Source organism: Puma concolor, chromosome D1, assembly GCF_028749965.1.
Source record: "Puma concolor isolate L17-30 chromosome D1, mPumCon1.1.hap2, whole genome shotgun sequence".
Taxonomy (NCBI): Eukaryota; Metazoa; Chordata; class Mammalia; order Carnivora; family Felidae; genus Puma; species Puma concolor.
Window position 1 is genome coordinate 19,376,518 of NC_141676.1, and position 14,031 is coordinate 19,390,548.

General features: G+C 39.5%; 1 protein-coding gene across 4 annotated transcripts in view; it reads right to left on the bottom strand.

The window, feature by feature from the left end:
* Positions 1-14,031, bottom strand: part of ALKBH3 (alkB homolog 3, alpha-ketoglutarate dependent dioxygenase) — a 33,397-nt gene that overhangs the window by 14,451 nt on the left and 4,915 nt on the right. Inside the window, exons 5-10 of one of the 4 annotated variants that reach the window (XM_086677640.1) lie at positions 12,511-12,558; positions 10,780-10,883; positions 9,188-9,276; positions 5,407-5,463; positions 3,628-3,837; positions 1,355-2,381 (exon numbers count right to left, since the gene is read on the bottom strand). In XM_086677640.1, the coding sequence (XP_086533766.1) occupies positions 2,274-2,381; positions 3,628-3,837; positions 5,407-5,463; positions 9,188-9,276; positions 10,780-10,883; positions 12,511-12,558 (616 nt within the window). In that variant the 3' untranslated portion in view covers positions 1,355-2,273. Of the gene's footprint in view, positions 1-1,354; positions 2,382-3,627; positions 3,838-5,406; positions 5,464-9,187; positions 9,277-10,779; positions 10,884-12,510; positions 12,559-14,031 lie in introns of those variants that run through there. The other 3 variants (XM_086677637.1, XM_086677638.1, XM_086677639.1) reach the window with 3 other exon arrangements.

Here is a 14,031-nt window from a genome sequence, read left to right on the forward strand (position 1 = left end):
TCTGTCTCAAAACTGCATACTTGAATAAAGTACACAAAAATCTTATGATTCTTCTATGTCACTTCCAGATGAGAGACTCTGACTCAAGTCAGACAGGTATTTAGATTCCCTTCTGATAGGTAAAAACGAACTGGATTTTGACAAGAGATGCCCTCCCACAACCTCTAACATTCCGAATGTCTTGTTGACAGACATGAAAATTACAACCCACAGTGGCATACTAAGTTAGGTTCCTAAGAGTTTCCTGACAGAAAGTCAGACTCCTACAAATTCTACACAGAAGACTAACGTAATTTATGCTTTTTAATTTATGCTTTTACCTTGAGTTGTATGAATCATGAGTCATGTTCTCAGAGCTCTCACTGGAGTTTAGAAAGAAAAGTAGACACAGATTTGCAATAACCACTTCCTTTCAATCCTTCAGAAAAGAGATCATTATAATAAGATAAAGATGATGCACCCTAAGGCTGTCAACTCAAAGAAAGGCTTCTGTGCACTTCTAGTTTAGCTAGATTTGTGGAGCCCTGAATTTTTTGAAATCTATGTTAAAAAACTTGAACAAGTCTTTCCAAAAGTTTAAACTTGGGTCTTGTTTACCCAAGAATGGAACTTACAGGTTCTGGGGGAAAAAAGCCATTTTTAAATAAACTGGGTTCAGTAATGCATGATTATAATTCCCAATATATTAACCTTCAATTTTCCCATTAAAAAAAACCTTTTTTTTAAATTTTTTATTTATTTTTGAAGGAGAGAGAGCATGAGCGGGGGAGGAGCAGAGAGAGAGGGAGACCCAGAATCCAAAGCAGGCTCCAGGTCCTGAGCTGTCAGCACAGAGCCCGATGCGGGGCTTGAACTCACGAACTGTGAGATCATGACCTGAGCTGAAGCCGGACGCTTAACTGACTGAGCCACCCAGGCACCCTTCAATTTTCCCATTAAAAAAAATTTTTTTTTTAATATTTATTTATTTTGGACAGAGAGAGACAGAGCATGAGCAGGGGAGAGGCAAAGAGAGAGGGAGACAGAATCTGAAGCAGGCTCCAGGCTCTGAGCTGTCAGCACAGAGCCTGACACGGGGCTCAAATTCAGACCGCGAGATCATGACCTAAGCTGAAGTTGGATGCTCAACCGACTGAGCCACTCAGGCACCCCCCCCACCTTTAAAAAAAATTTTTTTAAATATGTATTCAATTTTCCTATTTTAAACAAAAGCCAGAATTGAAAGGACATGTAATTACTTCAAAATTAATCATAATTACGATGACGCAGGAAGCCAAAACTGATTACAGTCAATAGTCTGAGGTGAGGCATTGACACCTTTATATTTCTTCCCAAATCTGTTTTCTCAGCCAACTTTAAGATCTCAGACGAATTTTCTTACTTATTAGGTCTATATTTTTGTCAAATCTGCCATCATGAGTGTAGTGCAGATTCCCTTGCTACTAGCAGACAATTACAGGGACTTTACCACATCTTTAGTATTTCATGACCTGTGCTTTCACTACACTCATCAAAATAAACTGTAAGACTTCAGAAGATAAACCTTCAGTATGGGCCATCTCCCTCAAATAGAGATCTTTATTCCAAATGGTTGCTTTCGGACACAAGGCTGTGTGGTAGTTGTATTACCCATCTACTCGTTAACCTATAACGTAAGTGAGGTTTATTACCAAGAAATAGCTCTTGATGGCCACGAATAATGTTTTTATATGCGAAAATGAAGACCTTCAGTTGCCTGGAGGGGAAATGGAATGGGAATATTCTGGGCACAAGAACACTGCTAATGCTTAATGACTGGAAACTGCTTCTACAGTAAAACTATCCAGAAAGCATGCTTTGGGAATCCTTAAGCTTCAAATCTGTAAATAGGCCACAAGTGTTTTTAAGAAGGGGGTGGTGTGTATGTGTATGTGAATGTATGTGTGTAAAGAAACAGTGATTGGACAAGTAACTACCTGGCAACAAAGAAAATACCTGTAAGGCTGCAAGTGAGGATTATCCCAAACATCGTGCTGGCTCTACCAGCGGACGTGCCACTCGGAGAGATGGAAGGGTGACTTCCATAGCAAGGCACAGCACCAGGAGGGAAAAGACGACTTCATCTTACTCAATTACTGCTACAGCCAGATCCCAGGACCAGGCTTGACAAAAAGTTGGTGTGGTTATGTCCAGCTTGAGAAGAGGATCTGAACTTAAAAATGAAACATGTGGTGTTCCTCTGCTATTCACATAACAGGAGCCCTACCAAGGGCAGGATGAATTATTCATGTAATTTATCTGACTGGGTTTTCACCGAGTAGAAGGCCGCATATAAAAGCATAACCATATCCAAAGAGAGTATGGCAAAGGTTGGGTCGTCTGCTTCTCAAGTGGTACTCCCCCTGGTACAGGAGAAGGCTAATCAATCACCAATGAAACTGGGAAGGCCAGTCAAACTGCTCAGAAGCAAGTTCGCTCAATACATCACTGGCAACTGACAATCCCCTGCTAGCACAGACCAAAGAAACAAAGCAAAGAAAACCTAATCAAGGGAAATTATACCAACAAAAGCTGCCTAATGGCATAAATGCAAAATAACACAATATGCTTCAAAATACCATGCTTGGAAACCGAAATACATGTCAGGAAAGCAGCCCAGTCCATTAACTATGTTCTTAGAGGAAGCATATCTGATGAAGAACAGACATGAGCACTGGCAGGCTAATAATTATTTGGTCTGGATTAGGTCATATTCTAAACACAGCCTTATAAGCCTTTCCACACTGACTGGCTCTGGTTTACTGTTATAAACTAAATGACTGGGAACCTTGGTAAGAGACAGACACAAAGATAATAAGATCATTTGGTAGAGGTTTGCTCTTTTCTTTGAGTTTCTACTACCTTTCTACCTATCTTAATCCTAGGGTCTTATACTTTTTTGATTTAAGAAAGTCAAAACTCCTAGTGTCCCTGAAATATCCTGTAACATACGTAAAACCCGGGACGGAAAACTAAAGTTATTATGTTTAGTTACTGCTTCTCTCCCTGAATTTGGACAACCATCTCTGAGAATTTGGCTTGAACTTCATCTTTCTGAGAGAATTACAGGTTCATCTGTATTTCAGAAGATGGCTAAGAAGGCAATGAGGATGCTCACGATGTTCCCTTCCAGAAAGGTGGCAACACTGCCATGGAGAAGACTTACAATGAAGCCTTCCTCAGGGGTGTCTTCCTCATGCTTTCTTCCTTTCCAGTCTTGTACCTCCCAGCTCGAGTCTTCCCTTTGTAACCCCTCCTTCACAGCACTCATCATAATTTCAGTCATTTCAGTAATTAGTAACATCTGTCTATCCCCTGTATCCATGAGGACAGGAGCTATCTCTGTTCTTTCCACCGAAGGAAATGAGCCCCCGAAGCCTGGCACATGGCAAGCAATTTCTGTTGGATAAGTGAATGAATGAATAAATGGCCACTCTGGGAGACAAAAGGTAACCATGGGGTAGGCGATCAGTTGAACAGGTTTCAACAACAAAACATGTACTCTTACCCTCTAAACCTGAAAACAGCAGCTTTTAAGAACTCTACTTTTTTTCACAGAATATTAGAAGGCAGGAAGAACATGAAAAAAAAAAAAGAGAGAATACTCACTGGTGGGGGCTTCCTTCTCATCTCAAAAGTGCGTGTGGCACCAAAACTCAGCGAAGCAATGATGGGACATCTCCCTAGCGACGGTTCATCGTCACTATGCCAGTCGACACTGTCTTTCTCATTTCGGTAAAGGTTGCAGAGCAAGGAGTTGAAGGTGTGGCCAGTGTTCTTTTCAATCTGGTCCTTCAGTGTGAGCAGCACAGGATGCCACTGCAATCATCAGGCCAAGAGAAGGGACAGCCACATGTAAAACAGAAAGTGCAAAGTCAGTCTTAAATCAACAGGGCCATGGAATAAGCAAAACACACTTGGAATGCAATAACCAATGGCAAGAGGAATAGTTTAATTCCCTCCCATTATTTCTATTTTGAAGCAAATTGACCTCTATCATTTTATTAAGGTACTAAAATTTGGTACAGCACTATCATGAGGACCAAGCCTTTCTACCCATCTCAACTGTTCTGTGTTAAATACATGACCCCACAAAGAAGCAAGTGTCATTATATTCAGGGCAGTCACCTCAGTGAGTCATTAAGAAGGTGAATGGAATAGTCTGGGCTCTGCCGCCATGGCTGATGGGTTGCCAGGTAGTTGGCAGATACAGACCGAAGTCTGAGAAATCAAACAACTTTTCTGCTGGGTGGCTCTCTGTTCGTTCGATTTCTATTTTATCATGAATGACAGAATTGCTTTTAAAAAAGGTATTTAAGGGGCGCCTGGGTGGCGCAGTCGGTTAAGCGTCCGACTTCAGCCAGGTCACGATCTCACGGTCCGTGAGTTCGAGCCCCGCGTCGGGCTCTGGGCTGATGGCTCGGAGCTTGGAGCCTGTTTCCGATGCTGTATCTCCCTCTCTCTCTGCCCCTCCCCCGTTCATGCTCTGTTTCTCTCTGTCCCAAAAATAAAATAAAAAACGTTGAAAAAAAAAAAAATTTAAAAAAAGGTATTTAGTATTTCCAGAGTGGCTATCTTCCTAAAAATAGAACCTAGAAGGAAAAAACATTGTACAGAATGGAATCATGACGTGGCCTTGATAAATACATGGGCTGTGAACTACATACAGTTTAAACAGATTCCACAGCCCTGTCTCCTGAGCACCCAGTTCTCGTATGTAGTTTATATTTGGAACACAGTCTTGCCACATATACTACAGGAAGCTATGACCCCTGACCTTACGCTGTACTTGGGGAGTTACAATCAGCATGGCTGTATTAGTTGTTAGAATTCTGTCCTTTCTCCAAGAAACCCCAAGTGCATTACAGAGCTTCCTTTATGACAGTGGTTCTCACACCACTATCAAAAATGATTGAGGACCCCCAAAGAACCTGTTTATATGGGCTGCAGCTATGATGTTTATCGTGTTAAAAATTAAAACTAAAAAACTTAAACTATTGGTTAATTCATTAAAAAAAATACAAACCCATTATATGTTAATAGAAATATTATCTTACGAAAAATAACTGTATCTTCCAATACAAAAAAAATGGCAGGAAAAGTGGCACTGTTTTGCATATATCTTTAAGGTTTGTTTCAAGAGAGTTGATTCTCCTATCTGCTTCTGCATTCAATCTGTTACAATATGTTGTTTTTGTTGAAGTATATGAAGAAAATTGGCTTCACACGGATATGTAGTTAGAAAATGGAGGAGTCTCTTCCAGCCTTTCCAAATAATTGTGGATATTCTTTGATATTACACCAAAACTCAACAAGTACTGATTTCTTAAAGGTTAGTTACAGTGTGGAATCTGAAACCATATCAATAAACTTCTCATATTCTCTTACATTTAAATCCACTGGGCCAGACTGCACTTTGAATGAGTCTTTTAATCTTGCATGATTCTGTAATATCAACTATTGGTCATGTGGAAAATACGGATCCAATGAGTAATGCAGATCTCCTGCTGACACATTTCATTATACGATATAAAAAATCATATCCATTAATATTACCAATGATCTCATCAGAAAAGTCTAAGTAATAGGAAGAGGTCAGGCTCAAAGTGACAGATACGACTTTTTCCAAATTAGTAATTTTGCTTGGAAACTCAACTTTTATAAGTAACAAATCATATCTACTGTTCCCCTTGAAGTGACAGTCACTTCATTCATTTACGTCTGCCAAATACTCAAGTCTGAATAACTACAGTTTGTCTGTTAGTTGTTCTTCCAAATAAATGTGGTCCATGATAAAAGCAGATAGTTCAGCTACAGCTTAAACAATCACACAAGTGTTTTTCCTTGACAACCATTATACTTGGCTTTGTAGCAGGAGTGCTTTATGCATACCTTCCATTTCATCAAACTATTAAAGAGAGATGAACTCAAATATTGAGACTTAATAAAAGTAGTAATGTTTACTGCTTCGAGGAACATTCTTAAATGAAATCAGCTTTTTTTTTTCCTTAAACTGGAAGTGCATGGTGGGGAAGAATACTGTGATTACTCATAATAGTCTGGCGACAACACCCTGATTCATGCTAAGATACCAACAGTTCTATCCACCATTACTTTTGTATCGTCAATGCAAATTCAACACAGTGAAAGTGTCACGCATCATATAGTTTTAGTATTATTACAGAGATAGTTTTGACCTGTGGACTCCCCAAAAAGATTTAGTGGACCCTTCCAGGTATCCACAGAGTCTACTTTAAAAACTCTACTTTAAAGAATCCCTTCAAAGTCATGTTCAGTGTATTGCAGTGAAGGAATACATGTTGAGCAAGGCAAGCATAATATTCTAAGTATATCCCATGGCTACTGTCAGGTAAAACTGCCAAGGAATCACTCAGCTTTGCTGTGATGTAGAAATTGTGGTAAACTGGGGTTCCTTATTACGGATATGAACATTACATTCTAAGCAGAGGATTTTTTAAAATAAACAACGACAATAACAAACCAAACTCACATCAGTGAAACATAAATGTTATTAAACTAACCTATGTTCAAGAGAATAAATGTCAAAGTGAAATTCCATAATAATGTTAGCAAGCTGTATTTCCTATTTGTTTTATGGCTATTATCTTCACGGAGATAAAGATCAGATGCTAGAATTATACACTTAGCAAGAAAAACAAGAAAGTAAAAGAGGAAGATAGCTTTTCTGCAATGTGACTGGGAAACTAATTAGCACTTCCCTGACTTGCTTAGGGACTGAGCACTGTGATAACTCCAAGTTTGCATTATGTTTCTAAGTGGGTATATATTTTTACTGGCTATTTTTGGTGGTGAAGTAAGGAGAAAAAAGGGGATAATGAACTAGAGGATTAATTTAGACTCTCCAACCAATACTCTATATACAGATCCCTCAGAACTGAATGTCTAAATTAAAATTCAGCATCATCTCACCGTTCAGTGAAGGCATTCTATCCTTAAAAGACATTTGAGGAAAAGAGTATGAGAAAATATGAATCACAGAAGTAAAAGGACCTATTCAGTGGATTTCAAAGTGTTTTGCACAGTCCTAGGTACCACAGAGGTGTCTCTCTGGGATTATGGGAGGACAGAAGAAGGGTCAAGCTGGGGAGACCCCAGCCAGTCAAGGCACTCCTTGGTTTTCACACATCAGGTTCATATAAGATTTAGGTCAAAAAAGACTAAAGGAAGTTTAATAACCTCTGACTGAATTTGCCTCTGTGCTTTGGGTTATTAAGCTTGAGGTAATAATAATTTTTAAAGTTAAAATTAAACAAGAACCCCAAACACATACATATACCCTTAAAAAAACCTATGAAAGAGGCATCTCTTTTGATTTTGTTCAAGATGGGATATAAACAAACTAAATCTGTTAGCAGTAAATACAAAGTTATAAGCCAGCCAAATTCAAATTAAAGAATTCTAATTTGACAACCTTAACATCTAACAAAAAAGCTTGCTTCAATAAATTAGGGTATGTACACGTAGATTATGGAATATTATGTAGCTATTAATATGATGTAAAAGACTATTCAATGATATATGTTAAGGATATAGTTAAATGAAATGCAGTATACCTAATTGTTATTTTTATAGAAAAACTCTATATATTTACCTAAAAAAAAAAAAAAAGACTGGAGCCAAACATTAGGTGGAAGAATTATCCAAAATTTTAATATTCTTCATGCTTATCTATAGTTTCTAAATTTCCAATAATAAATTCATATTACATACATTGTAAGAAAAAGACTGTCATTAAAAAATTCTTTTGAAGGGTTGTCAAAAAGTCCTCAAAGCGTAAACAGTCATTCTATCAGGATATCTCATGTGCCTTATGTTTATTCTAAAGCAGTGGTTCTCAGCCAAGGGTAATTCTGCCCCCCTCTCCGCCCGCCCCCAGCAGATGCCTGGCAATGTTTGGAGTCATTTCTGTTGTCACAACTGGGTGAAGAGTGCTTCTGGCATCTACTGGGTACAAGTCACGGATACTGCTAAACATCCCACGACGTACAGGACAGCCCAACAACAAAGAATTACCCAGCCCAAAATGTCAGTAACACCAAGGTTGAGAAATCCTGTTTTAAAAGATGAGCTAAAATGATGACAAAGAACTTCTTCCCTAGAGCCTGTTTAATCCTCAACTTCTTTGCTATGGCTGTTGACAAGAAGGTAAATTAATTCTGACAGAAATGTGGCCAGCCATCTGTTGGATTGATCTAATTTCGTTCTCTTCATGTTTCCAAATCAACCTCAGATATAAAGGGTCTCAGCCTTTCCCTGGGTCACATTCTAAATGCAGCCCTACAAACAAAAGCATGCAGCTATCTCCTTATGTGAAAAAGCCATGTCCCCACTCCCATCCCCATCAATATTCTGTCCCTGAACATGTAGTTTATTACAACAAATTACTAGAAGCTCTAAAATGTGTCATATTTCTATGTATCCCAAAGCCATTAAGCAAAACTCCATTTTCTTCAAAGTCTCTTTCAATAAAGCATAAAATTATTTGCCAAAGGGCAAGATTCCAGGAACTAAACAGGGAGCTATTTCTTGGACCTTAACTCTATCCTTTGGACAAGCTTAATTTATATACTAGAATCTCTTTGTCTACTGTCATGGAAACTTTTGAAAACAAAAGATGTGAAATAAGAAATAAGCCAAAGCAATGATAAGATGTAAGTCTAAGAACTACAGCCACAGAATGAGTACAAAGTCAACAAGAAAAATACCAGATTTTTTCACAAATGGCAAAAGAGCCTGAGAAATGGAAGGAGATGTTCTGACCTCACTGGCCAGTCATAAGAACTTGGCTCCACAGCAAACGTGTACAAGGGTGTACACGGAAGGCTATGGCCAGAAAAGCTGGGGGACGGGAGGGATGTGAAGAAATGGTTCCTCTTCCTGAAATCCTTGAGTCTGGTTCCAGTTTATTCTAGTTCCAATTTTTTTTCTCATCCTCAGAGTTTATCTCTAGATCAAAAAGCACATCAAGAGTGACAAGCACAAAAACTCAGTGTTTGAACCCAGAGGATTTTTTAAACTAGGAACCATCATGCAACTCTGCAAGCTATTTTACAGTACTGTTATTTTATAGTACTCTACATTTATAGTACACAGTCCATAAAACCATACCAACAACATTCCAACATACGTGAGCATTTGGTTCCATAGTGATTCTTGAATAAGTGTAAGGAAGTTCTCCATACCATGCTGTAAGTCTTGGTTGCTTGTAAGTTACATCTGAGAAAGAAAATACAGGGCCTTTGAAATGGTTTAACGCTATTTAAGGGGTACCTACTGAGCACCATGCAATGTGCAAGAAGCTATGAGAAATACAAAGGCAGAGTAAAGATGGGCTCTGACCCACGGTTCCACCTTGAGGACATGGGATTTCAGGAGAAGAATGGGTAAGAGCTCAAAGAAAGAAGACAAGAGAAGGTATGTTGGCAGAAACCGTATTGGCAAAGCTCTGAGAGTACGTGTGACTCGTTTGCATCAGTGATGACATAAACAAGGGTGGAGTCACACGTCAGAAAGGTTCAGATTAGAGAAGGTCTAAAAAGCAGGATATGGAGTCTGAACCCTCATAGGCAGGAATCTGTGGCACCAACATCCATATAAGAAACAAGATAAACTGTTATCCATGTGCCACCTTTTGATTTTGATGAAGAAAAAAGTGCTCTGACCAACCATAGCATGTAGCTGACTGTAGTCAGAAGTTTTTGATGTTCAATATATTTAGTAGGGGGTTATCCACAATCTACTATTTTTTCCCACAATTGATATCAACTGCTACAATAAGAACAATAATTATAAAGGCAGCTAACATTCACTGAAGGCTTACTGTGTATGCACCAGTCATTCTACTAAGCACTTATCATGCATTACCTCCCTTAATTATCACAACATAGGTATTATCATTAGTCCATTTTACAGACCAGAAAACCAAGAATTGGAAAACTATGTAACTGTAATTTGCCTAAAATTAACAATTACTTTGAATGACAAAGCCAGCAACCAAAGCCAAGTCTGCCACTGCTGTGGAATCTCTGGGAGTTAGGAGAAAAAGCAGACTCCTATTCTGACTTCCAAGTCCCACAAATGAAGCCAGTATACTCTGCCTCTTTCTTTACAGAAAATCTGAATTCACACAATGTGCCCGACAGGAAATTTTACGCTAGGGCATAGACGCCCTCCAGTGGACACCTCTGGTCCAGCAGCAGCTGTGCTGCTTGTGGGTGACCACGGAGGAGCAGGCTCCGAGTCCTGTCATCTTTGCAAGTTCAGGAGAGTACAAATGCTGAAATGGAAAGACACTGGACTCTTCTACTGAAACTAAAATGAGGATAAAAAGCTGGCAATAAGGATCATACAAGAACATATGCCGAACAGATTTGGGAAAAAGAAAGCTCTGGAGGTTTCTATGAAGAAAGAGGTAAGCTGTCACTATTTGAAGTAATAATGGTAGCAAACAAACTCAAAAAGATAGAAGTATGTCAAGCACAGGTCAGCCAAACCACATATCCTCTGGTTCCTTGAACTCCCACCTCCTGGCTCCTGCCCTGTTCTCTGACCTCTGGGCCTTCCACCTGCTCTTTCATCTGCCTGGAACACTCTTCCCTGTCCCTTTTGGCTGGCAAATCCCTACTCTTCTGTTTAATTGAGACTGGCCGTGGTGAAAGAAGCAACGGTGTCTCTAGAGAGACCAAGTGGCAACAAGTGCCATCTCAGACACGTGCTTACCCTCTCTGATGCCGGTCCTCTGTTTCCAGGGAACAACCTCACAAAGTTGTTCCAATACCCAGTCGGCTTCTTTCAGGTCAACAAAGCCAGGATACAAACACACCCTTGATGAAGAAAGAACCATTATTAACTAAAGAACACAGAAAAGATGGGCTAGTCTCTAACCATTAGTGAAGTCAGTTAATTTGGATGCTTCCTTTCATGGGTAGATGAACTCATCTTGCCATACCTCCCATGGCAAGCAGGACATGATGTTCCAGATGTGAAACAAACTTTCATGTTAAGACAAATAAGAGGCAATAAAGGAAAAAGAACGCATGAGGGCTTTTACAGACACACTTCAAATACTGCTCCCCCACCACTTGCTGTGAAACTTTGGGTAAATTACTTAACTTCTATGAAGGCTGGTTTTTCTTACCTGTAACACAAAAATGATATCCCCCTCACAGGCTCACTGTGAAAAGTAAACTAACAAAATGCCTGGCCCTGTGTTATTCTAACAATTGGTTGTCTTCTGAGACTATGTCAGTTGTAGGGAAAACGACCATTTATGACTGAATCAAAATAAACACTTCCAAATGAGGGTTCTTTCTGTCACTGAATATATACTTATTTCATTAATGCCAAGTCAGCTCAAAATCATTTTGGATATCCTTCTTTGTTCTGAAAGCCCTTGGAACATTCTGTCAAACTTCACTCTTTGAAGGTGTCTTTGATTTTTTCAGAGCCAAAACGCACCTGAAGCCATACCTGTTTAACAATGAGATGCGACGAAAATAATGCAACTGGTTTTCTTGTGTGACTGTTAAACTTGCTTTAAAAGAGATTCTGAAGCTCTTTCTAAGCAATTCATTTAGATATGCAAGTTCTGATATATTTATTTTAAATGGCCATTTAAAATAAATTATTTTATAGTGACTTAGCAAACTCATGCATTAAGGGGATGCTTCCAAAATTTTCATTTTAATAATGATTAATGCCTACTATACCCTAAATTGCACATGCTTTAACTTTAATGAAATCTACCTTAATGTAGATTAAGGTATTAGCTTACCCATGTAGATTAAAGATTAACATAATGTAACACATATAAAAATATATGCAGTAATATGATTAATGCGATAATAAATGAAATGATATATATAATGTAATATAATAGTAATAAGGGGCGCCTGGGTGGCGCAGTCGGTTAAGCGTCCGACTTCAACCAGGTCACGATCTCACGGTCCGTGAGTTCGAGCCCCGCGTCAGGCTCTGGGCTGATGGCTCGGAGCCTGGAGCCTGTTTCTGATTCTGTGTCTCCCTCTCTCTCTGCCCCTCCCCCGTTCATGCTCTGTCTCTCTCTGTCCCAAAAATAAATAAAAAATGTTGAAAAAAAAAATTTTTTAAAAAATAAAAAAAAAATAGTAATAAAATGGAGCATTCAAAGAACAGAAGTAGAGGCTAGGTCACCTGTAATTTTAAGTTACTATGTGGTACTAGGAGAAAGTACTTAATCTCCCTGGGTCTCATTTTCTCACCTGAAAAATTGCAGAATAGTACTACACCTGACAGAGAGGCTATGAAAATGTTTTGGAGTCAGAAATGTTATATAAAAAGAGATATTACCAAAGTCTCACTCCCCAAGATTTTCAGAGGCAGAAGTTACCTATCTCAAGTAAGGGAGTAGAACATTTTAAGAGACTATTAACTGAAAAATAATCATGAACTTTCCAGGGAGGATTCACTTACCTAGATACGCCTGTGGGTGACACGCTGATATCATACACACCTTCTCTGCTACATAAATCAAGAAAACAGACTCATTGGGATCAGGCAAAATAATACACTCCACCCAGTGGAAGGGCTGTGCTTTGCAGTTCCCAAACTCCTGATCACCAGAATGATTTCACAACGAGGGTGCACTATGAGGGAGGCCTAAACCCACCTTCTTCCACCAGCGAGACAAAGAGTAAGATGGTGGCAGACCACTGATGTCACTGGGAATTGAATCCTGATGGAATCAGGCCATGGAGACAAAAACTGAGATAAAATAAATTCTGATTCTACCCCTCTGTATGTCATCCACAATTGAGGCTGCTATGGTCCAGAAATCTATCACACGAAGGCAGCACATCTCTTTGGAGACCCTGGAATAGGTGCATTTAACAGGAAGCAAGTCCATCTCAGGGCTATGAGCTGCTGTTGCTTTCAGATACATGTCTAATGAGGTTCCTGCCTGATTAAAAAAGGTTCCCCACCAACTTTTCAAGGGTCCCATGATGTGGCTCCACTTCCTGACAGCTCCCACCCACTCGTGATCCTCCCATTGCTATTTGGAATCTCCTGAATACACTACCGTATTTCTAATCCTGCTTTTCTACAAGCTGGAATACCCCCTCGCCCTCCTCCATCATCTGGCACCCGCAATCCAACCCACCCGAGCTTTGGTCCCACAGAAAATTCTAATTCATCCTTCAAAATCTCAGCTCAGTCTCACCTCCTGTAGCGCTTTCCTGACCATTAATCCACCCAAATAATGTTAACCATCTCATTCTCCATGCTACCAGTAGACCTTACTATAAGTCTACTGTTTCAAAATATACACTACTACAATTTACCTTATTACATGTCTATTTCATTTACAAGACTGTGGGCTACTGACGGGCAAGCAATGGGTTACCGTTGTTTCCCAGTGCCTAGAACATAGTAGATGGGCAGTAAAAAGCTTAGAATTTAACCAAATGTGCAAAAGTACAAAACTGTTCCAGACGTGCAAGGTGGTGAGGTCCACAGTGAGAAAACAGACACCCAGACTGCATAGGTTCCTATGCCAGAATAATGGTGTCAGATCCTCCCAGACAGGGGTAAGCTACAGAAAATAATATAAAGGGACAGTGTTCACATCACCCTCTGCCATGCGAGCCAGAAGTTCATGATCTGTGAGCTGGGCTCTCAGGCAGACTGTGCAAGCCCCTCTGAGCCAAAATGTAGGCAGGGTTATTGTCACATACATTCATCATGTCTCTAAATGAGCGGCCTATAGTTTCCCATAGTGTGAACACAATGTTTCATTGTGATATATTTTGGGCCACATTAAGAAACTGGCTCAGTTCAAATGTGGGTGACATTTCTGGTTATCAAATAAAAATCTAACAGAGCTAACTTTACATAACCAGAATTAACAAATGCTGGGATCAAACAGGAAGTTTTGTCATTTTGCCAAGACCTGAATATTCACAACTGCCCATTTTTTCAGCCTGCATGTCCCAC